The 27,747-nt window shown below is 37.6% G+C and overlaps 2 protein-coding genes across 3 annotated transcripts; one reads left to right on the top strand and one right to left on the bottom strand.

The window, feature by feature from the left end:
• Positions 1 to 663: 663 nt before the first annotated feature.
• OR51A4 (olfactory receptor family 51 subfamily A member 4) lies at positions 664 to 4,822 on the bottom strand. Of its 2 annotated transcripts, XM_051823239.1 has the most exons (2): positions 3,919 to 4,822; positions 664 to 701 (listed from the first exon to the last, which is right to left on the bottom strand). In XM_051823239.1, the coding sequence occupies exons 1-2, from the start codon at positions 4,820 to 4,822 to the stop codon at positions 664 to 666; spliced, it is 942 nt and encodes a 313-aa protein (XP_051679199.1). The 2 variants fall into 2 exon arrangements, with proteins under 2 accessions (XP_051679199.1, XP_008263200.2); XM_008264978.4 differs by lacking the exon at positions 664 to 701 and having other exon boundaries at positions 3,887 to 4,822.
• A 10,060-nt stretch (positions 4,823 to 14,882) lies between these two features.
• MMP26 (matrix metallopeptidase 26) lies at positions 14,883 to 19,394 on the top strand. Its single transcript, XM_051823250.3, has 5 exons — positions 14,883 to 14,993; positions 16,825 to 17,045; positions 17,725 to 17,873; positions 18,425 to 18,550; positions 19,198 to 19,394. The coding sequence occupies exons 1-5, from the start codon at positions 14,883 to 14,885 to the stop codon at positions 19,392 to 19,394; spliced, it is 804 nt and encodes a 267-aa protein (XP_051679210.3).
• Positions 19,395 to 27,747: the final 8,353 nt, after the last annotated feature.

The raw sequence follows: 27,747 nt of genomic DNA, 5'->3' as shown, positions 1-27,747 counted from the left end.
TCCAGTATCATCAGATAATAATTATTTATGATTTACTTACTTATATCTATATATCTAATAGCTAGAGTATGTACTTTATTGATTTACTTGTGTAGATAATTAGGTAAGGTTTATTTTTAAGACAAGGACTTCACCACATAATTTACCTTTTGGAAAAAATGATTCTTGTAAAGGGAGTCAATTGGAAGTCAAGTAGACATTCAGAAGCTTAGGGAGAGGGATTGCATTATTTCCTAAAGAAATGCTGGTGACAGAATGCTTAGAAAGGAGGGAATAAGGAGGACATAGAATTAACATGTAACTCAGATCAAGAGTGAAAAGATTTTTGAAAGATAAATTGATGGTGGGGATAAGGATCCACTTCGGTTAGTGCTATATACATGATCTTTTTTCTGTCTTGGTTAAAATTTGTTGCCTTTGTCAAAGATGACATTATAAGACATCTGTTTTTGGTTTTCTTAACTGAAATAGATACCTCAGATAACATGCTTCCAGTTTCCAGTTCAATATCTATTCTTAGTATCTAGAGTGAATGAATAAACCTGATACCAATAACAAAACATGTATATTGATGGCTCTTTGTGTCAAATATTGGATTTCCTCATGTTTGCTTTAAATCTCTTACTAAAGACATCTGTCACTGTTTCTTATCACAAATCACTGCTATATCTGCTTCTTACATAATTTTGCTACGACTCTCACTCTGATCTGCTTAGTGTTATCACAACAATTGGATTCATCTGTGGAGGTACATATAAGAGAACATTTGCCATTAGAACATTAATGAGGGGAGAGACATGCCAGGAAAAGCAGTGGACAATACCCAGGTTTACGATAGGCGGATAGAAGATGACCACTGTGCAGGTGTGTGAAACACAAGTATTGGGAGCCTTGAGCTGTACTTATGCAGTCACTGAGAAGGACATTCTGCTTGGTGGTACTTCTTTCAGATTCCTTCTGCTCTGTGCAAAGTTCTATGTGGCTGAATTCCAAAAAGAGAAGTAAAGGCCAACTAAACAAGGTTTCTGGGCTTCTACCAGAGAGTTGATATTTTGGTGAGCACGTCTGAGAAAAGATAGAAAATGCTGGTAAATAAATTCAAGGTATCATTAAATTTGTCACTGAAACGTTCTCCTGATGTTTAAGGGGTAAATCTCTTCCTATTCTAATCATCTGCTGCAGGCTCACTGAGACTCTAGGAGATTGCAGCCAGTCTGGATGTGTTCTGAGCATAAGAATGAACATTTATAGATGCAGTAAGTCCACAGAGATAGTTGATACCAGATCATTACAATCATTCAGATCATGCACAAGGGACTGTTTTGGAGCAGGCAACAGAAAGATGAGCTAAATCCTTTGTAAACATTATGATTCCCTTGTTGAATAATTGGCTTACATATTGCTCCTCTACCAGGAGAGGCTAAGCAGAGATGCATGAGTTAAGTCTGCATATCCAAAGAAATGTTTCAGGACAAACCCCTGAGACATATTTGTAGGCTAGACTTTAATCCTGAACACTGGAGCCATCCTTCCAGGTCCTAAGAATATTATTAACAAAACATCCCTTAAAACAATCTTGTTTAATTTAGATAGATGCAACAGATAAAGGGTTAATAACCAGAATCTACAAAGAGATCAAGAAACTCCACAAAAACAAAACCAACAACCCACTTAAGAGATGGGCCAAGGACCTCAATAGACATTTTTCAAAAGAGGAAATCCAAATGGCCAACAGGCACATGAAAAAATGTTCAAGGTCATTAGCAATCAGGGAAATGCAAATCAAAACCACAATGAGGTTTCACCTCACCCCGGTTAGAATGGCTCACATGCAGAAATCTACCAACAACAGATGCTGGCGAGGATGTGGGGAAAAAGGGACACTAACCCACTGTTGGTGGGAATGCAAACTGGTCAAGCCACTATGGAAGTCAGTCTGGAGATTCCTCAGAAACCTGAAGATAACCCTACCGTTCGACCCAGCCATCCCACTCCTTGGAATTTACCCAAAGGAATTTAAATTGGCAAACAAAAAAGCGGTCTGCACCCTAATGTTTATTGCAGCTCAATTCACAATAGCTAAGACCTGGAACCAACCTAAATGCCCATCAACGGTAGACTGGATAAAGAAATTATGGGATATGTACTCTTTAGAATACTATACCGCAGTAAGAAACAACGAAATCCAGTCATTTGCAACAAAATGGAGGAATCTGGAACACATCATGCTGAGTGAAATAAGCCAGTCCCAAAGGGACAAATACCATATGTTCTCCCTGATCGGTGACAACTGACTGAACACCAAAAAGGAAACCTGTTGAAGTGAAATGGACACTGTGGGAAACGGTGACTTGATCAGCATAGCCCTGACTGTTAATGAACAACTTAATACATTATCCCTCTTAGTATTTTTTTTTGTCTGTTCTACTTAATATGACTGGTTTAATTCTGTAATTAATACACAGTTATTCTTAAGTGTTGAAAATTAACTGAAAGGTGATCCCTGTTAAACATAAGAGTAGGAATAAGAGACGGAAGAGATGTACAATTTGGGACATGCTCAAGCTGACTTGCCGCAAATGGTAGAGTTAGAAACATACCAGGGGATTCCAATTCAATCCCATCAAGGTGGCATGTACCAATGCCATCTCACTATTCCAAGCGATCAATTTCAGTTCACAATTTATCATAATGAAAGGACTAAGAGTCAAAGGGAGCACATAAACAAGTCTAGTACCTGCTAACACTAACCGATAGAATAAATAAAGGGGAGAGTGATCCAACATGGGAAGTGAGATACTCAGCAGACTCATAGAATGGCAGATGTCCTAAATAGCACTCTGGCCTCAGAATCAGCCCTAAAGTCATTTGGATCTGGCTGAAAAGCCCATGAGAGTATTTCAGGCATGGAAAGCCAAGACACTCTGGCAAAAGATCTCTGCGAGTGAGATCCCAGTGGAAAGAACAGGTCATCAAAGAAGGAGGTACCTTTCTCTGAAGGGAGGAGAGAACCTCCACTTTGACTATGACCTTGTCTAAACAAGATAAGAGTCGGAGAACTCAGAGGGCTTCCATAGCCTTGGAAACTCATGACTGGAGCATAGGGAGATTACTGATGCCATAGACAGGAGTATCAATTGGTAAAGTCAACAACAGGAGTCACTGTGCACTTACTCCTCATGTAGGATCTCTGTCCTTAATGTGCTGTGCATTGAGATTTAATGCTATAACAAGTACTCAAACAATATATTTCACTTTGTGTTTCTATGGGGGTGCAAACTATTGAAATCTTTACTTAATGCATACTAAACTGATCCTCTGTAAAAAAAAAAAAAAAGAAATTATTAACTCCCAACTTGACTCTCACTGGGATTAAACATGACAATAGGTCTGATCTGATTTCATCATCATTTAAAAAAATCATCTATTATTTTTCACTTTATGTTTCTGTGTGGGAGCAAACTGTTGAAATCCTTACTTAATGTATACTAAGCTGATCTTCTGTATATTAAGATAATCGAAAATGAATCTTGATGTGAATGGAAGGGGAGAGGGAGTGGGAAAGGGGAGGGTTGTGGGTGGGAGGGACGGTATGGGGGGGGAAGCCATTGTAATCCATAAATCGTACTTTGGAAATTTATATTCATTAAATAAAAGTTGAAAAAATTGTGCTTTTGAATGTTTGTGTCTCACACTAGATTTAACTTTCTCAAAAATGCAAGCTTTTCCTTTTACAAATCAAGAAGTTTTTTCTTTTAATTATATATTGGTGTCTACTTCTCGACCCATTTTCCTTCCTTTAGTATGGTTCCTGGTTGAATCAATCTGGTTATTGTCCTGTCAGTTACTGGTTGGGTTTCCATGAGGTGAAGCATCCCAGTGAGCTTTACTTCTGGCGCAGTTTCCCTACAATCAGGCTTCTTATCTGCTGACTCTTCACACAGTACACAATGGGGTTCATCAGTGGAGGCACCAGGAGGAAAACATCAGCCATAAGGATTCTGCTGATTGGAGAACTGTGTTTGGATAACCGGTAGATGACAGAAAGGGAGATAATAGGCACGTAGAAGATGAGCACAGCACAGACGTGGGAAACACAGGTGTTGAGGACCTTGAACCTTTCCTTTTGGGATGCTATGCTTAACACTGCTTTCAGTATCATCACATAGGACATGAAAATAAATGTTATGTCTAAGATGCCTGAGAGAGCCACAAATAAGCCATAGATGACATTGACCTTGTTGTCAGAGCAGGCCAGCTTCATGACATCCTGATGGAGGCAGTAGGCATGGGACAGGAGGTTCTTCTTACAGTATCTTAGATGTTTTAAAGTGATAGGAAAAGGAAGAATCAACAAAAAATTTTTGAGAGAAAAGGCAAGTCCAATTTGAGTGACTCTGGCACTGGTAAGAATGGTGGTATATCTCAGAGGGTTGCAGATGGCAATGAAGCGATCAAAAGACATAATGAGAAGCACAGAAGACTCCATAGCTGAGAATCCATGGATGAAAAACTCTTGCGCAAAGCAGGCATCAAGAGAAATTCCTGGAGCATTGAACAAGAAAATTCTCAGCATGGTAGGGAGAGAAGAGAAGGAAAGTCCTAGGTCAGAGAGAGCCAACATGGAGAGGAAATAGTACATGGGCTCATGCAAAGAAGGCTCTGTTTTTATGAAAAATAGGATGGTACAGTTTCCCAGGATAGCAATGATGTACACAAGACAAATGGGGATAGAAATCCAAATATTGGCAGATTCCAACCCTGGGAACCCAACTAAATAGAAAGTAGAGATTTCAATCTCAGAGATGTTGAGTATGGACATCTCAATATGTGAGGTAATCAAGATGAAAGGCTCAGAACAGTCTTCTTGTGATGGTGCAAGTAGGTTGGCTTAAAAGCTGACTCTTTGCTTTTGAAATCATTGTGGCCTTGTGAAACCAAGTAAAAGGGACATGATTCTCAGATACAAACCTAAAGAAAGAGAAATAGGTCAAGAAGTAAACATCAATATGTAATTAAAAGAAAAAACAGAAAATGAAAGCAAACTGATTTAAAAATCTAATCTTAAAATAAATACAGGTAACATACAAGTCCTATACAAAGAAATTCGTTTGGCAAAGATAATTGTGAGGGTACTTATTATCAACTTAAAAATATGACACTTTGATTTTTATGTAAATATTGATAATAATGTATTTAAAATCTCAGTTAATTTACATAAATTCCAGAAAAATATATTTATGTCTTTTAATGTAACTATGTGTTTTACTTTTCTTTTCTCAAATTTTCTTTTTCCTTTCTCAAAATATGTTGTCATTTTTCCATAGATTTTCTGTTGCTTATAAAATATGCTTTTCATAATCTTTATGATGTTTTTGCTGAATTTCATTTATTCTAGATTTTTTTTCTATTTTTCATAGTGGTTACTGGCCATGTAGAAGAACATTATAAATTTTATTGTAGAGCCCTGTAATCATCTTATGCTGCTTTTTTCCTGTTCAGGTCCCCTCTTTTCCATAGATCATTGAATTCTTCTGCATTTCCTGTTGTTACCATAATGTACACACTTCTGAAAAGAAATCCTTCAATAAAAACTTCTCAATGGACTCAATATATATTGAGTTCTTGCTAACATGAAAGCTTTTAGATATTCTCTTTATTATCGATGTTCTGTACTGCAATATCTAGTGCACAGGTAGGAGTTTATAATTAATTTATTTTGCTTAGAACTTGGTAAGCATTTCTAATGAGAAAGTCATACATTTCTTTTACTTTGGATATCGTCAACACCTTTTAATAATGTGTATTAAGCAGTCTATCTTGGTGAAAAATATAGAAATTCCTCAGTCTAATTTTCTAGCTAGATTGCTTCGTATTTTCAAATTCTTCATTCACTTGTGTTCCATTTCTGGTGCATCTCTTACTATTATTTCCTTATTTATTAAGTTCTGTTTTCACATGTGTATTGTCTTAAATATATCCTATTTATTATTTTTCTTTCAACTATTTTGTTTTTGAGTGAAGGTTATCTTAAATGACCTTTCATTTCATTCATATCTACCAATCTCTCCACAGTGTTTCATTTATTTTATTCTTGCTACATTTCCTTTCAATTTTGAGGATCTTTCATATCTACTTTAAAATTCATTTTAGTTTCATTTCCTATTTCTTTTTTCATGAATGGATATTGTTACTTTTAATTGATAAGTTACAACTACATATTTTTGAGATACACTGTGATGTTCTGATATATGTACATGTTCTGTGGTTACATCTCTGACACCTCATATACTGATTTTTGTGAGAACATTTGGAATTTACTCTTTCAGTAACTGAAATATATAGCACATTATCAGTAACTATAGGTACCATGTTGTTCAATGGATCTCTAAATATTATTTTTCCCAACAGAAATGTTGTACACTTTGATTAACAGCTCCTCAATTCCTTATTCATTATAATTGAAAACAGAGTTTCTTTCATAGTGTCTGTCTTCATATCTGTGTTTGAATTTTGTTTGTAATCTCATCTTCAGGGGAAATTTCTCTGTTTTTCTGATGCTGTATTTTTCATATGACCCACAATTAGACATGGTAATTGACTGTTGCTCTTTTCCTGAAGTTTGCCATATTACTAGGTTTTTAAATAACAGTTAAAAGATTTTTTTTCAAATGAGAAATGAGTACAGCTTTGACCATTTTTTCCTACCTATTCCAAGACCGGCCTTGTTTTGGGCATTGACTTCAGCTGTAATGATAACTATTTCCACATCCCTTGCAGTTTAACATCTTTATGCCCAATCTGGAACAGTTTAGACACACAGAGAACTATCATGCTGAGTCCTACACAGGTATTAAACTACCAACCATCAGTATGTCCCCAAACTAGAAGTCAAGTGGACCCAAGGCTTTAACTCCAATGCACAATTATGTGTTTTCACTAAAGCCTGTTATCTATCTGGCATATATGTTCCTATACATTTTTCAATGGAGCATATTTTTTTACAGCATGTCTGCTGTAAACACTAATTCAGTTGTATAAAGTGGTTAAACTATCAATAGAGAGCTATTTTTCAGACTTAATGTCCTCTAAGTCTCAAGACTTGCTTCTGATGCTAATCTGAATGAAGTGAGAGAAGTGTTCAGTGGAAAACTGAGGACATGAGGTCCTTTTAAAAGAGTTCATAGAAAAAATGGAATAAAAAGATAAGTTTATTTGGTGCAAAATATACTCAAGACATGAGATGGATGGGGCGGAGCCATGGTACAGTAGGTTAATCCTCTGCCTGAGGTGCCAGCATACCACGTGGGCACCTGATTTAGTCCTGGTGCCCCTCTTCCAACCCAGCTCTCTGTTATTGCCTGGGGAAGCAATAGAGGATGGCCCACGTGTTTGGGCCCCTGCACCCGCATGGGAGACTGGGAAGAAGCACCTGGCTCCTGGCTTTGGATCGGCACAGCTCTGGCTGTTGTGGCCATCTGGGGAGTGAACCAACGGAAGGAAGACCTTTCTCTCTGTCTTTCCCTCTCATTGTCTGTAACTCTACCTCTCAAATAAATAAATAAAATCTTAAAAAAATGAAAAGACATGAGATGGTGTCAATAATACTAACCTTTCCACAATAAACACTATATATAATATATACAACACTATATATAATATAAAGAACATGATGAACAATTTTATATTTAACAATGTCTGTATATATACTGAATTTTAATCTATCTTCATTATTGACCAAAATTCTGTATGTGTTACTTCAAATATGTGGTGACTTTTGGTTCCCTTAACATATTTTATGAACTAGAGAATGTAGTAGTGTATGCCCTTTTGAGTTAAGACAGAATAATGGAAGATCATGTGCTTATGTCTCTGTTTTTCTTTAGATTCTCTAAAAAGGGCACGCTTTCTAATAAAATAAAATGTTTTTATCCAGCCACGTATAGGTAGAAACACATCTAAACCGAGAAATTGTAATAGGTTATTAGGATTAAGACATTTATCCAAATGCCCTGGATTGATGAGATTCACAGTTGAAACATTAAGGTTTTCAATACTTACCATGATGACTACCATTTGAGATGCACATTCAAGTTCAACTGAGATGAAGTCAGGATGAAACCAATACAAGTTATAAGGCACAAGTATAGATTATAATAGTCTGATTCTTGCCTTCTCCCCTGACACTTTTTAATTGAACAGAGGCTTCTAGGGATGACAACTCAGGGAGCTAGCTATATCTAGAGGTTCTAGAATCCCACAGGTCTTTCACACAAGTGAGCCCTTAAATGAGAGTAGACTCAAGAATAATTCACTGTATTCCCACTATGCATGTAGATTAGCCATATGGTTAATACCTTTTAAGGCCTCCCTTGCTCCAGACAACAGAATTAATTGCTCTCTCCCTTGCAGTTTCAGGTTCTTCTAGAGAATTGGGCAAATTTCATTTTCTAAAGTGATTATTTTATACCACTAGAAGATTTGTTTTCGCTTTTTACTGGTAAATGTGATTGTCACTTTACAAAAAGAAACATGTTAGTCTTCTTTGTATGTTCAAGAAAATTTGAATTTCTTTTTAAGGTTCAGTTTATGGAATCTTTTGTCCATTTAAATTTTATTTATTACTTTTGAGAGTCCTTTTCATGTCAAACAAATCAGTCTTTTATTTGAGATGTCATTTGCAAAGAATTTTTCTTTTTGTGTCACTTGTATTTGTTTTTGATAATTAGGTAGTTCCAAGCTGGATTTCTTTTAATTAAACACTGGAGTAAGCATTTGTGTACAGAAGTTTATTCAGGGTGTGCTCTCAAGTTAAACAGCCAAGTAGGCAAGAAGGAAATGGAACTAGTGGAGAGAGAAGTTGAACTCCATTAATTATAATGAAAGCATCCTCCAATCCTCCAATCCTTCAATCTCTGGAACCAAGATGTCTGACTTCCTTTCAGAATTTTTGTGAATGCAAGAAAGGTCTGGACCTTTGTAAATACCTATTGACTGGTCATTGCATGTGGTTTTTCATGTGGAGGGCACATGACTTTGAGAAAGGTGACTCCGATCAGAGGACAGAAATTCTTAAGAAACACTCATATGAGACCTGTAATCTGTAACATTCTTACTAGAGAAGTGGGAGCTGATTCTGGCCTGGCAGGATGCTATGCCAGTGATGTACTATGGCATCAACTACAGACAAAAAACCATTGGACCTAAACACTCTGGAATAAACTCTGGAAGCAGCTTCCTTAGGAATCATGCAACTTTATTTTATTCACTGTGAAAGGAAAGTAGGATGAGGAATATGGTGATCTACAGATCCCTATGTTGCTGCTGTCCTGAGCCTCTGACTATTATATACTACCTCTCTTCTATAATTTTAGATTCCCATTACTGTAAACTAGTATTTCATCCTCAGTCACCATAGATTTCTCAAACTGTGACTTTTCATTTATTCATTCAAAACCAGGCAAGACGTATCAAAATATGCCCAAGAATCATCTAACTATAAGCATATTTTCACTTGACTGCATTGCCACATTGAATGTCAGTGGTACTAAGTCATCCTGATTATTAGGGTCAGTTAATTCCTTTCTTTACTTCCTGGTATCTTAGAATAACATGGTGGCAACTCCAAATGAAGTTTTAAAAGGATTGCAGGCCTGTTGGCATAATACTCCACCTCTGGAACCAGGGTCCCTAAACCACAATGCTCAGCACAGGGTAGAAAACACAGATTCCTTGTGTGGGTAACTGGAGGTACTGTTTAGTGATGGTGACACTGTTTCTACCCCCAGGCCCATGTTTTCTCCTCATTGCAGAGAAGAGTATAATGAATAATGCCTTTTTTTTTTTTTTAAGTTCTGTACCATGTCTAGGAGGACTTTGCCAGAGCATCTCAGATATCACCACTAAGGCAGTTTCAACTTTGACAGGGCATGACATCACACTCTGTCAGACTAGAATCACCTATCACCTATGGAGTAAAGTCTGGGAAAGAACAAGAGAGTCAGATTGTTAGGGTTCTACTTAGTTGACTTTCTTTGCTTACATTTGGGTCTCTTGGTTGGACTTGATATCATTCCAGATGCTGTGACAGTGTCACTGATGCTCTGTGGAAAGAAAATTGACAGGGATGAGTGTTAGGCAATTGTAAGTCAAGCATGAAAGCAAGTGGGTTTCTTAATAGTAAACTAATAAGCTCTCATTTCCTACAGCAGAGCATAGAGGAAGCTAAAAACCAATATCAGGACTTAATTGTAGAGAGACTGAACTTCAGCAAAGATAAACATCCAGCCATGGCAGGTTTCCGATACTAAGATCAAGGTCCTAGAAGTGAAAACCTAGGCCCTAGTACATGAGATAAATATTAGTGGATAGACCCAAGGATTTTGACTTCCACAAACTATTCTGCAACTTCTGATAATGCAGAAGTAAGAAATATCTCTCCTTCCTAAGTGTTAGTATCTTCTCTCTTCCCCAGTTCTTTGGAATACTGTAGAGGCGTGATCCCTTCAAGCCAGTATGTGCCCCTCTCAGGCCCTATCATCACCTACTTTGCTGATGCAAGGCCTATATTTAGGGATAATTTGCATCATAATGAAATAGTAAGGTGCTGGGCTTGATGAGAGAAGAAAGGGATGATGCTTTATAGGAGCTGTAAGAACAAGATTACATGTACCAGCAAGATACAGCAAATTAAGCATGTTATTGTATACTGAATATACTTCAACCAAAGGACTGGAAAGCACAATTAGGTTAGGAAGAGTAAAAATTACTTGTGAGCACTCTCCCAACATATGTATTTGGTACACAGAAAGTCCCTGATGATCTGGTACAATTTTTTAAGGTTATCACAAACACATATGAAAACTGATACTTTCATATTCAAAAAATTAAGAGATAAGAATAGTATATGGTAAAGGAAGGAATTAAACGATTCAGGAGTGAGTCTTCTGCAAGAATAGGTTATATACAGCCAGAAGATCTGACAGTAATTATGCACCACAGGAAGACCTGGAGGACACACTGTTTCTTCTGTTTCCTAAGCTTAAGGATCGGGTTGGTGAGAGTAACACCAGAATCAGAAATCAATGGTGGTTTTCTTATGGAGACCAGAATTGGTGTTAGGAGAGAGTTTTCTATTAACTACTCCATGACAGAAATGGGGAAGATACTATCCCCAAATTACAGAAGCTACTATGGAGGACAATTATAATGATACGTAATAAGATCAGAACAGCAGCAAATGAAAGCCAAGACACAGAGAAGCAAAAACAGTTAACATTTTATGGAAATAGTTGAAATTTTTATCATTTGTAAGAGGGAAATAATAAGTTAATATGGTGATATTTAGCTCATATCTGCAGAATAGAAGACAGATGATCATGAAGCTAGGAGCAGAAGCCTATCAGTGGTTTATAAGTTCTTGGCCAGTCTCTATATATGAAGTAGTTTTAGACTCAAAATTAAATGACTGATGTAAACTGGTCTCAAGGTAGGAGTTTCTAATAACAGTGTGATACTTATCCACAATACTGATTTCATTATTCTTTCCCAATGGGATTTAGGACTGTTTGCTCAAGTAACTGTACTTTGGTGAAAAAATGAATAGTCAGATAATTTGAGGACTGCTGGATAAAAGATGTGAACCAACATCGATGCCTGGAATGCATAATTGAAGTTGTGGCTTATTCCCCACATGTGCCTATGCTTTATTGAGTAGGAGACTTTGCCACACAGAAGGCCAACTAGAAGCCTATGATATGTAGTCATTGATATGTCTAACATTTCTATTCTCTCCTAGTATGAAAAACATGAAAAGATTAAAAATGTCACAAATGAGAGAACTATGCAATTCTTTTCTTTCTTTCTTTCTTTCTTTCTTTCTCTTTTTTTTTTTTTGACAGGCAGAATTAGACAGTGATAGAGAGAGAGACAGAGAGAAAAGTCTTTCTTTTTCCATTGGTTCACCCCCCAAGTGGCCGTTACGGCCGGCGTGTTTGCTGAGTCCACAATTGTGAGGACAGAAAATACAATACCTCCTGTGACACATGTATTCTTTCTTTGGGGTCATAGGAATTTTTGTAAAACATATACATATCTACTGTGTGTATTAGTGTACCTTCCCGTCTCTCTCTCTCTCTCTCTCTCTCTCTCTCTCTATATATATATATATATATAAATATATGTATATGTGTGTGGGTGTGTGTGCTTGTGTGAAAGTTAAGAATTGCAGGCTCTGTCTGTCATAAACTAACTTTGTTCAATCTATTTAATTCACTGTCTTAATTCTCTAATCTGTAAAATGAGGGTTGTTCATATAATTATATCAGAGAATTTATGTAGCAAACAGTAGGCATTGACTGCTCTTATTATCATGGCTACCATTTTCATATTTATTATACTTGTTTGAATTAGCACCAATATAAATAAACACTTATAAGATGTAAATAGCATTCAATTTTGTCTGTGACTTATTAAATCCCAAGGATCTGGTCCTTATCTCCCTCTCCATCCGTATCTCTATCAGCCAAATTTATACTCCAACCTAAAGAAATGACCTAAGGTTCTCTGCTGTCCTCCTTAGTTTCTACAATACTGTTTAAATCTATAGGCCCAGTACGCTTCATCTCCTCTGTGAATCTCCTCTGATCAACTCAGCAAGCTAAGATCTCACTCCTGTTAGTTTCTAGACTGCCTTGTGCATGTTTATTAAAGGCTTATCATTGACTCACAATTGTATGTTTAATTAACAGACAACCTACGGGATTGTAAAATAGCTTAAAGAGTGATCTGAGTCTCAGTAACCTTTCATCACCAATTCTATAGTCTTCTCTGTATGGAAAAGTAAATGATTAATGCAGGCTAGATTTAGTAGAGAAAACATGTGTCCCATGCTAATAAACACTCCTGTGGTCTGTACTTCCAGAGGAATATTTATGACTCTTTGTAGCCTGCGCTGTCCCATTGTCCTCATCTCTCATTAAGCTCTATGTGCCATATCAGTAATTCTTTCAATGAAAGCCCTTAGTCAGTCCCTGTGGTGGAAGAATTTGTTCTACATTAAGATGAACTAGATATCCAGTAATTCTTTCCAAGCAGAGCTGCCAGTGTTGTAACAAAGACCAATTTTCCAGTGGTAGAAAGCATCCCCTAAGTTCCTTCTCCCCTCTTTTGGCTTTGGAGGTCATGGAAAAGGTGATTAGGATTCTTATGCTTTCAAAACTGCTTTTCTCCTGCTTTCAAGACAGTTTGCCCAGAAGATAGGGACCCATCCAGACTTCTAGAAAAGGTTGCTTTCAGCTCCAGATATTATTTGTTATGGGCATGATGAAGGTAAGAGGAAAGATATGTTCCTGTTTCTCATAGTTTGAAAATTTTAAAAAATTTATTTTTTAAAAAAATGAAATATTAAACTTGCTATATGTTCTTATTTGATTCACAGTTTCTGCATTTCCTGCATATGCTATAAAGCTGCTTCATAAATCCAAACTATGGTCTTAAATCAGCAGCTTTGACATCACCTAGGAGTTTGTTGCAAATTTGAGATCTATTAAATCTGAATATATATTTTTGTTAATATTCTCAGGTGACACATATGTATATTTCATCTTGAGAAACATTGCCATACTTTGAATATACTTTCCTATCTGCAGCTGAATCATTAATAAGTTCATCATTTTCTTTCTTAGTTAAGCTGAATCTCAGCACTCAGCACTCATTCATTTTTGTGCTGGGTCAATCTTACTGTTGGTCACTCACCTAAATCTGCCCTATCAGATTATATAGCGTGCACTAATGCTTCCAGGAGCTGCCTCAGAGAGAAGTGTGACACCCCGAGAAAGCGGTCATGTCAAAAGTAGAAGTCTGGTCTAGTGATTAAAGGTTCTGTCTTCAGAATAAAAGACTATTTATAACTTTTATATCCTGATTTGAGCATTGTGACAAATGATGATCAAATGACGTCAAAAACCCATTTCCTCAATTACAAAATGAAAGTAATAAAGCACCTACTTTATCAGATGATTTTGTTGATGAAGAGAGCTATTATATTTTTGGCACCATGTATTTGCTTAATAAATTATTGTAGTAATAAGCTGCCTTGGGCTGAGAGAGCAGAATTATATGCTCATATTTGTCACTAGTAAATGTGTGCAGGTACACATAAATAACTCATTTCCAGTCTCATTAGTAGCTATGAGAATCTTTTCCTAATAACTATTATTAAGTTACTAAACAATAAGTTCCTTTTAGATTGCAAAGACAATACTACATTATTAATTCAAACAAGAAGTATCTGTCATCAATGCATCTGCTGTACAGGTATAGATATGTAAATATAGGAGGGTCCCCTTTTTTGAGAGAGAGACTCCCCTCTGCTGGTTTACACAGCCAGAGCAGGGCTGGGTCAAGCCAAAGCCCAGAGTTGGAAATTCTTCCCGGAACACAGTCCTGGTCTCCCACATGAGTAGCAGGCACCCAATTACTTTGAACCACCACTTGCTGCCTGTCAGGATACATTAGTGGGAGCTGGAGTTGAGATATAGGTATGGGATGTAGTTGTCATAAACTGTAACTTAACACCTGTACCAAACGCTCACCTCATTTATTCTGTTAATGATGCACCCATATAACCTGAGACTTAGTTTCATTTCCTTAACCACAAGGATCCTGAGGGCTGTCAGGTGTGAAATGAGTGTGCAAATACATCCTGGAGCTGCTGCCATCACCTTGGTAGGCTATTCACTCTTACCTCGATCTCACATGGGTAAAGACAACATTCACTCATGCAAAGAAAGAGCAAACTAGCAGTGTGAGTCACTGATTCTGGTACTTCTATAAAAGCCTGGTGATCCATGTGGGGTACATGAATTCGGGCAGTAGGAAAAATGAGTGTTTGCATAAAGACTGCCATCTTTAAATTCACTGTCTTTCTGCCTGTGTGTCTGGCTTTTCCAGTGCCTCCTGCAACAAAATTTGAAGGATGGGACTTTGTCAAGGTAGGAGTGCTAACTAAGACTACTTTATCACATTTTGACATGTGTGGGCTCTTCTGTGTGTGTGTGTGTATGTGTATGTATATGTGAGGGATATCAAAGTGTGTATAGAATATGCACCTTAATGTTTAATTCCATTTTTCCATGATCTTTTTGTGGTACCTCATTGTGTGATTTCATGGACAATTAGATACACACATATGCATATAAAGACATATATATTTATACATATATATGATCACATGGTATAAGACAAATATATCACAACATATTAAAGCATTTTATTCAATCTATGTGTTAATATTTTTCTTCGGGTTCTAAAACATTTTGGTGGCCCTCTGAAAGTATTTTTGGCCATTCTCATTGTTCCTGATGCACCTAATGAACAATACAGGTCTCCTGTTCATTTCTCATACTCTTAGCCTTTTGTATGGTTAGGATGAATAATTCAGTATATGGATCTCAGAGTATGTTAGATTGTGAGGGATACAGGGAAGTAATTCAAGTGGATTAATATGTTGTTCCTATTGAATGACATATCTTCCAAATAGTCTACCGTACACTTTCAATTCTTCAAGAAGCTGGATTTGTTCAATATCCTTTAAGCATTCAAAATTTAAAAAAAAAAAAAAAAAAACTTGTTTCAGTCTTGTATTTTCTAATTTTTTAACAAACTGGCTTATTTTCCTACTAATATTTAGCTCAGAAAGATATGGTAACTCATTCATTTCTGAGAACCCAGAATAGCTAATAATAAAACAAAGACATTGAAATGCAGTTTAAAGCAATATGCATAAATCTATCAATGAAATACTGTCATTAAGAACAGTGGGATAGATACAATTTTATTAAACAGAGTGTGGCCCTTAAATTACTTTGAGTGTTGCTGGTGCTCAACTGTAAATATAGAAATTCTGATTGTAATCCAAGGTGTTAGTGTTTTTCAGCAGCTGAGATTTAGTACATTGGAGTAGTAATGGAAACAGCAGAGATAAGGAAAAGGTGAATAATGGGCTCTTAGCATTTTAATGGACTAGGTTATAAAAATGCAAATGGACTGAGGAATACAAAAAAAATGGCCAAATCCCTGGTTTTAGGAATCACTTATTCTGTCTTGACTGAAAGAGCCTAAATTGGTTTGAAACACTAAGGCCCTGTTCTCCAGACATTGTTCTTTTTTTTTTTGACAGGCAGAGTGGACAGTGAGTGAGTGAGACAGAGAGAAAGGTCTTCCTTTGCCATTGGTTCACCCTCCAATGGCCGCCGCAGCTGGCAAGCTGCTGCCAGCGCACCGTGCTGATCCGATGGCAGGAGCCAGGTACTTATCCTGGTCTCCCATGAGGTGCAGGGCCCAAGCACTTGGGCCATCCTCCACTGCACTCCCTGGCCACAGCAGAGAGCTGGCCTGGAAGAGGGGCAACCGGGACAGAATCTGGCGCCCCGACCAGGACTAGAACCCAGTGTGCTGGCGCCGCAAGGTGGAGGATTAGCCTAGTGTGCTGTGGAGCCGGCCAGACATTGCTCTTAAAAATTTCCTTTTCTTTATACTTAAGTTCTCTGTCCTGAAACTCAGATGCCTTATTCTTGAAGAACTGCTTGCAACTTATGTAGCTCAGTTTTATTCTGTTACCTATGATTAGTATCATCTCTCCAGTGACATGGAAAATTAGGAATGGTTGGCACCTTCTGACTGAGAATGGAAGGTGTAAGAAAGCCAACTCAACAAAAAGCCATCTTTGGTAGGCCCTCAAGAAAGACTAAGCCCTGGGAAAGTGATACTCTGAGTCTTCCCTATTGTCTCTAAGTTCTCATCCTTCCTTGATCTGTCACCCAGGACTATTTCCATCCATTTTTCCTGATGAAGAAGGAGTCACCACTTCTTGCTTATGAGGAGAAGACAAAGTTCACGCAGCCGATTGATCAAAATGGAACAGGCCTATTAGATGAGAAGATTGTAACAGTGATGCACCAGCCTCGCTGTGGGGTACCTGATGGGATTCATCACTCTACCAACCCAGGAAGGCCCAAGTGGAATAAGTCCAATCTGACTTACAGGTGCTCACTAAGACCTGTGGGGTGTGTGGGAGGATTCCCTAGGAGCACTTTCTACAATGAGGTTCTCTGTTGTCCTCTTTCCCTGACAGTTTCTCTAAAGCTCAAAATCTCCCTCAGAGAAAGCAGTTTTCCCAGTTATTCTAGTTTCCTAAAAGCATGTCTTTAGGAAGTGGAGTTTAACCACTCTGCTTCAGTCATAATGATTATTTATCCTTAAATATTTCTCTTTTTTTTGTTGTGGGTGATTATAAGACATAATTTTGAAAATTTTACTCTCTGCCTATGTTATTCTTTCTTTTGGAGATTCTAAATATATTGAAGACATCCAAAACAAAAAAATAATGCTAAACTGTGTAGAATGCTATATGAATCAATTTAGTTCACATTGACTTATTTGCTTTTCCCCCAATCACCATGTAAGGCTTGTATTTTTCATTCAGGCTTCAGTTCATGTGACAGTAATGTGGGGTATTTACTGAAGTCTTTGGAAATCTATAGTTTGCATGTTTAATTCCTTGACTTTCTGATTCAGTTAGTGTAGGATTAACTCAATTATGTAGGTAAGCAAAATGAAGTCTAAAAATATTAAGTAATTTTCCCCAAAGCAGAATCATTCATTTTTAGAGTTTTTACTCCCATACCTGTGAACTATGTCACTCACATATTTTTTTATTCTTAGTATCATCAATTATCCATATGGCATGAGGCCATCCACAGTGAGTGGCATTATAGGTGGCGCAATTTCCGTCTGGAGCAGTGTGACCCCCTTGATGTTTCAGCAAGTGGAGAGCCAGGATGCAGACATTGAGCTTTCATTCCGGAAGAGGGGTAAGAACTTAGACATGAGAGGGAAGGCATGATGCATGGTGTAAGGACAAGGGACTCATTCCATAAACACAACCAGCCCACCTAGCATAGCTTCTGAGAAACAATGAATCCCCATGCAAGCCAACGTCTATAACACAGGGAAGACGTTTTTAGTACTGTGAAACAATAGTTAGGGGAGTTAGAGGTGTGGATAGAGTAAGGTGAGAAACTGCACATTTCTTTTTAAAAAGATGTTGTTTAACTCCAAAATCTGTTGAAATTGCTATTCAACATTGGTTAACCTATAAGAACTTTCTCTCTTTCCACATTATTTCGAATGTTTTTGGTGTTTAAATGTAAATTTCACTCAGTCTCTGAAATCCATTCCTCTTTTACCTCAGAAGGTAGATTTCTGACCTACCTTATTTCTTTACATACATGGTGCCTTTGCCTTGTGATGTCCCAACATATCCAGTTGCACGAGGCCCTAAGACACTGAGGTTTACTTAAGAAAATTCCTGTCCTTGTCTTCCCCTTCCTTCCATTGTGATCATAGCTTCTGTCATTCACAGCCCATGGAGACGGCTGGTCCTTTGATGGGCCAGGTGGCATCTTAGGCCACGCCTTTTTACCAGATTCTCAAAGTCAAGGAGCTGTTCATTTTGATAAGGATGAACATTGGTCAACTTCAAACAGAGGTAAAGGCTTTTTCTGATGGGTTTGCTAGAACTCTCTGGAAACTTTGGGGCTGGTATATAGGATCCCCATCCTGGATTAGGATGCAATAAAGAGGGTAGAGGGAAGGATCAAGTGGCTGGGCTGAGATGGGAAAATTTGATGGAAGAATTGGGTCTTTTATATGAGTGGGGAGAAGAGGTATCATTATTGAACACAGATGTCCTTTATTGAACATATGCTTCTCTCTCTTCTTGTATCTTTGTTCCCATTCACAGGTCTCTAAACTTTCTCCATGTATCTTCTTCACTTTCTTTTTTATCTTTCCCCCCTTCTCTACCTTTTCCTCATCTTCTTTTTTTTAATGTTACATTAATTAATTTATCTTTTTATTTAATAAATGTAAATTTACAAAGTGCAACTTTTGCATTGTTGTGGCTTTTTCCCCCATAACCTCCCTCCCACCTGCAGCTATCTCATCTCCCACTCCCTCTCCCATCCCACTCTTCATCAAGTTTCATTTTCAATTATCTTTATATACAGAAGATCAACTTAGTATATAGTAAGCAAATATTTTAACAGACTGCACCCACACTTTTTTCTTCTTTCTTTTTCAAACATTGCCTCCCTGTGGATGGCTAATTTTGTTCTTTTGTCAATGTTCTTTCAGGATTTAATCTGTTCCTGGTTTCCATTCATGAGATTGGTCATTCTCTGGGTCTGCCACACTCTACGAATCGGAATTCCATAATGTATCCCACCTATTGGTATCAGAATCCTAAAAAATTTCACCTCAGTGATGAGGATATCCAAAGAATCCAGCAACTCTATGGTCTGTGCCTGCTGGTAGAAAGGGGGTGTAGGTAGTAAATTCCACTTGAAATTTACTGTTTTCTTTTGTCTTCACAAGGAGGAAAGTATTCATCTGCAATTCCCTAATGCTGTCATGGAAGAGTCATTCAACATGAACTTTCAGTGCCTTTACTGAAGGATCAAAGAATTCGAAGCACAGAAGCAGCCTTGGGGACAGGGACCAAGTTCTGAAGAATAGAATTTAAGACAGTTGATTCAAGACTGAGAGCATGTGTGGGTCACAATAAAGATGGCTTTGTTAGATTGCCAATTTGTCTTCACAATTTGATACATCTCAGCATTTGATATACCCAAGCACCATGATCATGAGAGAAGAAAAGAATACAGTGGTGTGGATGACTCTAGCATGGATGGTCATGAAACTAGAATTAGATGCAAGATAAGGAATGAAAATTAGGAATAGGACTTTCGTAGGTTACTACATGGGTAGAGTTTAAGGAATGCTGTATATGCTCTATTTAAGATGTTAGCTTTTGAGGCTAATTGTTGGTGTTCATGGTTTATTCATTTATGAGCTAAGAGAATTTGATCAATTTATTTCTTTATGACTCAGATTCCACATTTATTAAGTAATTATAATAACTTTATTGACATAGGTCTAGGTGATATATAATAAACAAAACTCATTTCACTTGTTGGTGGCTATGATTAATATTGTTGAGATACTAGATGCAAATTTATAACTGCTTTCATTTAGGGGAAGAAATTCTGGATGGAGAGTTTGGAAATGTAGGTCTTCAGCACATGATGAGACACATAGTAGAAGCCACAGAGAGTGATATACAAGGGTGTCAAACTGAAGGATTGCTCCATTCACCTGCCCAGACATAGGCATTTGTCTTCCTATTTTAGAATCAAGGTGATTCATGAAATAGTGTAACATAATGATTTATTCTGATTCATGTACTACTATCCCTTTGGTAATGAAAAACCTGAAAGGAGGAAATTAAATTTTGGGTGATAAGCTGAAGTGAAGAAGTTCTGTCAAGGAAGTGAGACTAGTAGACTACATTTAGTAATCAAATAGATTGGGAGAGGTACTATTACTAGTGCATAAAAAGGGAAAAAATAAAGTCATATAAAATAAACAACTCATTGTAGTAATATTTTAGTATCAGTGTGTTCATTATAAAAGACAATATAGCTAAGAATAATTTCAGTACATATGCATTTTTGAGAGTACCAAGAGAATTTGAGAGTGATTTCTGCAGAATTCAGTTTCTTTGCACCAGATGATAATTCTGAGTTTTTTTTTTTTTTTTTTTAAGAGCAACTGGAGGAAAGTCAATAAGCCAGTAAAACTGATGAGAACTCTTTGAGTTTGGAGGCATAACCTTAGCAGCAGTGTACTTGCTCTTCCTCCAGGGTTTGTCTCAGCTTTCAGAGAATCATGTCCCTGTGGTCACCTCCTTCCAGGGCATCCCACATTAGATAAACAAGTGGAGCAGGAGTGGGACTGTGTAAAATCAGCGTTAATAATGAAAAATGGAGATAGTTCAATACTCCTGAAGACACCGAAAAATCATAAAGGTACTTAATGAACAACTCTCAGGCAATGAATATCAGAGCATATATGTTTTGATATCCAAAGTACATATTCCTAGATAAATGTAACTTACAAAAAATAATAAGTAAAAAATTCGAATTATTCTATAATATGTAAAAGTAATATCCTCAATTATTCTCCACAAATTGCTTTAAAACTGACAAAAGAGAAAAACGGAATTGTCTATAATAATTAACTAACAAGCCTATAATTAAAAATTGCCCTTTGGCAATTAAATATAATTAAAAATGCCCAAATGGGCATTTGGCATAGTAATTAATATGCCCCTTGCAAGTCTGCATCCTATATCAGAGTGCCTGGGTTTGCATTCTGGCTTTGCTCCTAACTCAAGCCTCCTGCTAATGCTCACACTGGGAGGCAGCAGGTGATGGTTAAGTAGCTGTAACACTTTTGTCCACAGGGGAGGCACAGATGGAGCTTTCAGTTTCTGCTTTTGGTCTGGACCAAGACTGCTATTATGGACAGATTTGAGGGAGTGAATCAGAAAATGGGAGATCTGACTCTCTGTGTGCCTCCTTCTCTGTATTTCTCTCTCACTTTATTTTCCAAATAAATAAAATGTTAAAAATTACCCTCAAGTACCCATTTAATGAAAAAATCATGCAAAATGTATATAAAAATCTTCTGGAGGAGTGCTTTCTATTACTTTTGAGTTCTACAAATTCAGAGCAATACACAACAAAGACATTATAAGTATGGAAAATTGCAGCCTACTCTCACCAATGAATGTTGACATAAAAATAATAACAAATAAAATCTGGCAGTAAACAAGGGAAAATAAAGTGATATTGTCCCACTTAGGTTTATTTAGAAATACAAGATTGAATTTGAAAATTCACCAATGTAATCAATCACGCTAACAACATGAAAAAGGAAAATCATATGAATCATAAAATTGGAAATCACAATGGACAGAAAATAATTTTATGAAATTTGACATCTGTTTCTTTTAACAGATGCATTTGCTTATTTGAAAGGCAGAGAAGAGGGAGAGACAGGGGCAGAGAGAGAGAGAGAGAGAGGTCTTCTATCCACAGGTTCGCTCTCCAAATGGCTGCAATGGCCAGAGCTGGGCCGAACTGAAGCCAGGAGCCAGGAGCTTCATCCTGGTCAACCATATGTGTGCAGGGACCCAAGCACTTGGGCCATTTTCTGCTGTTTCCCCAAGTGTATTAACAGGGAGCTGAATTGGAAGTGAAGCAGAGACTTGAACTGGTACTCATATGAGATATCAGCATTGCAAGAAGCCGCTTAACCCACTAGGCCACGCTGGCCCCTGGCATCTATCCTTGATAAAAGCCCTTATTATATGAAAAACAGAAGGTGGTCATATTATCTGATAAAGGTAGTTCTAAACAACAACACATTCAGCAAGCTCACTGACATGTTGAGAACTTTTACCTGTGATATGTGCAGAGAGAAAAGAAAGCAGTATTTATCACTCTGCCAAACACTGCACTGAAGATCTTAGCTAGTGCAGTATACAAATAGATTAAATAAAAGATGCAAGGATTGAAGGGGGCTGTGTTGTGGTAAAGTGGGTTAAGCTGCACCTATGATGCCAGCATCCCACATGGGTACCAGTTTGTGTCCCTACTGCTCCACTTCCAGTACAGCTCCCTTCTAATGGCCTGGGAAAAGCAACAGAAGATGGCCCATGTTACTGGGCCCCTGCCACTCACAAGAGACCCAGATGAATTTCCTGTCTTCCAGCTTTAGCCTAGCTCAGCCCTGGCCATTGCAGCCATCTGGGGAATGAACCAACAGATAGAAGCTCTCCCTCTATTTCCTTTCCTTTCCTTTCCTTTCCTTTCCTTTCCTTTCCTTTCCTTTCCTTTCCTTTCCTTTCCTTTCCTTTCCTTTCCTTTCCTTTCCTTTCCTTTCCTTTCTTTCTTTCTTTCGACAGGCAGAGTGGACAGTGAGAGAGAGAGAGACAGAGAGAAAGGTCTTCCTTTGCCGTTGGTTCACCCTCCAATGGCCGCCGCGGCCAGCGCGCTGCGGCCAGCGCGCTGCGGCCGGCGCACCGCGCGGAACCGAAGGCAGGAGCCAGGTGCTTCTCCTGGTCTCCCATGGAGTGCAGGGCCCAAGGACTTGGGCCATCCTCCACTGCACTCCCTGGCCACAGCAGAGAGCTGGCCTGGAAGAGGGGCAACTGGGACAGAATCCGGCGTCCCGACTGAGACTAGAACCCGGTGTGCTGGCGCTGCAAGGCGGAGGATTAGCCTATTGAGCCATGGTGCCGGCCCATCCCTCTATTTCTGTAACTCTGACTTTCAAATAATTAAGTGAATCTTAAAAAAGATATAAAGATCAGAAAGAAGAGAGGAAGAAGCTGGCATTACTTTTGGAGTTGTGAATTGGCACACAATAAGATCTAAAAAGTCTACCTATAGCTTATTTTTTTCTTAAAAGATTTATTTATTTTGAAAGTCAGAGTTATAGTGAGAGAGGGAGAGGGAGAGGGAGAAGGAGAGAGAAAGAGGAAAGAGAGAGAGAGCTTCCATCCACTTGTTCACTCCCCAGATGACCACAATGTACAATGCTGGGGCAAGCCAAATCTAGGAGCCAGGAGCTACTTGATGTGCCAGGGGCCCTGTACATGGGCAATCATCCACTAGTTTTTCCAGGACATCATCAAGAAGCTGGATCAGATGCGGAACAACTGAAAAATGGACCAGTACCCATAGAGAATGCTGGCATCACAGGGGCAGCTTTATTCACTATACATAATGCTGGTCCCCTTATAGCATTTATTTTAAGATTTTATTTATTTATTTGAAAGTTAGAATTAGAGGGAGAGAGGGATGGGGGGAGGGAGAGAGGGAGGGAGAGAGAGACAGAGAGAGATAGAGAAAGGTCTTCCATCTGGTGGTTCACTCCCCAAATGGCCGCAATAGTCGGAGCTAGGCTGATCCAAAGCCAGAAACTAGGAGCATTTTCTGGGTCTCCCAGGTGGGTGCAGGGGCCCAAGTACCTGGGCCATCTTCCACTGCTTTCCCAGGCCTTAGCAGAGAGCTGGACCAGAAGAGGAGCAGCTAGGACTAGAACCGGCACCCGTATGGGATGCTGGCCCTGCTTAGCCTACTAAACCATAATGCCGGTCCTCCTTATAACTTATTAAAAGCAAAAATAAGTTGAACAGTTTTTCTTGAAAAAGGTAAAATCTAAATTGCTTTTTTTACAAACTAATAACACAGATTTAGAAAAATATAACTTATAAGTGCCATTTACATTTACCTAAAAATGAATGTTCATTAAAAAGTAATGAACAGTGAATTTAGTGTTCATAATCCTAACCCAATGTCATCTTCAAAAAGAAATGCTTACAACAATAGAGAAAAACACAAACCCTTGACTAATTGAGGTCCATGTTCATGGATTGTAATATCTGATATTCCAAATTTTTCATTTCTCCCCAAATTGATCTTGAATTTCAATACATTCTCAGTGAAGTTTCTCAGTATACTCTTATGTCTTGTTAGAAATTGGTGATTTATTTCTAAAATCACAGAGGTAGGATGACCAAGATGCAAAGAACAATAGTGTGCTGGGATGCCGTGTTCATGAAGAGCAATGGAAGGCCCTTGCTCTATAAGGTGATTATATTGTTTTCACTGAACAGAGTTATTTGTTAGCCACGTGTTTAATAAACATTAATTAATGGCAGGATTCAAGCTTTCTTATGCAAATTAACAACATGCTGCCAATTAAAGCTGAGGTTTCAGTATTGCAGTGTGTCAGGCGGTCATTGTGAAATAATTATGTTATGCTTATTTTAGCAGAGAAAACTATTGTATTTCAAAGAAAGGATAGGGAGTGGTGCTTAGAAGCAGAGATACATTTCTGCCGCAGCTGTGTTTAAGGGCAGTTTACATTCATTTCATCCCCGGGGATCCAGCTGACTCTCACACCAATACCCAATTTTCAACTCCACGTGAAACCTGGAATACTTAAAGAGATGGCAGAATCATTCAGCTCTCACTACAAAATCTAAGGTTTTCAAGAATGAGGTCCACAGTGAACCAGAATTGCAGTGTGTGTAATTAGCACAAGCTTAATCTTCAGATAGAGATGGAAACTCCTCTCAGGTGAGGGGTAAGCCAAAAGAGCAACAGTTGAAAGCACAGAAATATGAAGAGATGTGGGAAGAAATACAGAGACAATAAATGGCAAGATCAAAAGAAATGTGAGCAAGAGGTAGAATATGAAATATAAATATATTTAGAGAGTAGTCAAGATGATAGAAGAAGAGAAAGTCACAGAAGTAAGAAAAGAAAAAGAATGTGACTTTAGCTACAGTGGAGGAAACTCTAGTCAGAGAAATGCAAAACAGAACTGTGATTCCTTGGGAAATACACTAATGCTTGTAGACTGAGCAGTCATATTGATGCAATTGTCTTATATATAAATTTGAGGTAAGTATTAATTTTTAAGTTACAACTAAATTGTGGATAGCTTTTAGTATATTTTGTGTTAAGATATAGTGCCAAATAGAGTACAGTTGTTAGAAATACAATGTACAATATATTCAAGACAGAAAAATGTGACATTCCCTGTGAATATTTTTGAAATTTGTGACATATATCTTTCTCAGCAACTTTAAGAGAAACTGTTCTGTGTGAAAGAAGTTTTGGAGTTTTCAGCTAAAATGATGGACAGGCTGTAAGAGAGTGGTTGTAGCCTCAGTGGTTCTCCCTCAGTTACTTGGAAGAGGTGAGTGTGACATGAATTTTTCATGCTTCTGCCCTTTGAAACAATCACTGTTACTTCTAGTTCCTTCCTGTTACTTCTCTTTCAACATTGATGTGGTTAAATTGTACTACCACAAATAAATAAGGACAATGAAGCATTGTCAATGACTTACAAATGGAGTAGGAAGAAAATGACCATTTAATACTTGAGTTGACTATTCCATTGTCTATTTCTCTTTTTTTTTTTTTTCCTAATTGGCATGTATGCTTGAACCATTATTCTTTTTTAATGGCTTATTTATTTAAAAAAGTTACAGAGAGAGCGCGAGAGAGAAACAGATAGAGATAGCTTTTAAAAATATTCTTTTTTTTTTTTTTTTTTTTGACAGGCAAAGGTCTTCCTTTGCCTTTGGTTCACCCTCCAATGGGCGCTGCGGCCGGCACACCGCACTGATCCGATGGCAGGAGCCAGGTACTTCTCCTGGTCTCCCATGGGGTGCAGGGCCCAAGCACTTGGGCCATCCTCCACTGCACTCCCTGGCCACAGCAGAGAGCTGGCCTGGAAGAGGGGCAACCCGGACAGAATCTGGCGCCCCGACCGGGACTAGAACCCGGTGTGCTGGCGCCACAAGGCGGAGGATCAGCCTAGTGAGCTGTGGCGCTGGCAAAAATATTCTTCTTTAAAAGTGTTATTAAAATTAAAAAAGTTATAAGAATCATTTTAGGAAAATAAATCAATTAAGAAATCAACACAAATAGAGTGAAACAATACCCATTTTATTTATTTAAGACATATGTAGCAGATATTGTTGTTTGCATATTACTTTGTCCTTTAAAAATTTTTATAGTTACATTGTGACCTTTTGCCCTAAAGATTTATTTTCAAAGTGTGAAAGGTCTGATATGATGATATATATGTATATATATAATTTATTTAAATGTGTATATAAGTATATATTCATATACACATATTTTATATGGGTATTTCAGAAGTTCATAGAAAACAAATTAAAGAAAACTTTAAGGAAAATGCATTTTTTCTAACAATTAAAGCATCCATATTGCATATTGGAATCTTTCAGTTTGATACCTGCTTCTAGTCCTGATTCTGCCTTCCTGCTAACACAGATCCTGAGAGGCAGTAGTGATGGTTCAAGTGATAGGGCTTCTGCCACCCTTACGGGAGGTTTAGGCTGATTTCTGGCTCCCAGCTTGAGCCTCAGCTCAGCCCAGGCTTTTGCCAGCATTGGGGTGTGAAACCACGAATAGAAGCATTTCTCTCTCTCTCTAACTCTAGTTCTCTCTCAAGCAAAAAAATTCATCTTGCACAAAAATTGTTGAAACCCATGCATAGTTTTCCTAATATGTGTTTTCCACAAACTTATGAAAATCCTTCATACTATAAAGCTTGTATATATGTGTGTGTGTATGTATAACTTTTGTTTTTTTTTTTTTTTATCATGAGCATGAGTGGTTTTGAGGTTAGGGGACTATTTGCTAGAGTTAATAGCTAAAATAAAGCAAATGTCCTGAAATTATGCATTTTTTTGTTTAACATATTTTTTTCATTTAATGGAATTTCATCTTTTATCTTTAAAACATAAATGTTTAAATACCGTAAACTATCAAATAAAATAAAAATTTGAATGGAAATTAGGTTAATTTTTAAAAAATCAGTTAAATTTCACAGAAGCAGTAACTAATTCATTTAGGAACATTATTGCCAGGAAGTTTAGTCAAAGCTATAGGTATTCTGACTTTTCTCTATTTTCATATTTATAATTTGTAGTAAATTTTTCTCTCTCTATTCCTGTGTTGCTTAAACTTTGCAGCGTGCTTGATGCAAATCCAACAAACTCCTGGTAAGAGATGATCATATTTGTGCAGACTACATTTTTGCTACAGTTTGCTTCTCTTTAATATTGGAAAATGTTTCTTACACAGAGACCATGCTATACCTTCATTATTGCTCTGTGAAATTAGAGGAAAGATATAGTTTGACTTGATCACATCATGTATGCTTATAGATAATTTTGTAGGAATAACACACAGTGTTTCTCACCATATGCCACATTACTGGAGGATCACC

Source organism: Oryctolagus cuniculus, chromosome 1 (assembly GCF_051225735.1).
Source record: "Oryctolagus cuniculus isolate XC-2025 breed Fujian yellow rabbit chromosome 1, ASM5122573v1, whole genome shotgun sequence".
NCBI classification, from domain to species: Eukaryota; Metazoa; Chordata; class Mammalia; order Lagomorpha; family Leporidae; genus Oryctolagus; species Oryctolagus cuniculus.
The sequence above is the reverse complement of the archived record's forward strand: the minus strand, read 5'-3'. Positions and strand labels throughout refer to the sequence as shown.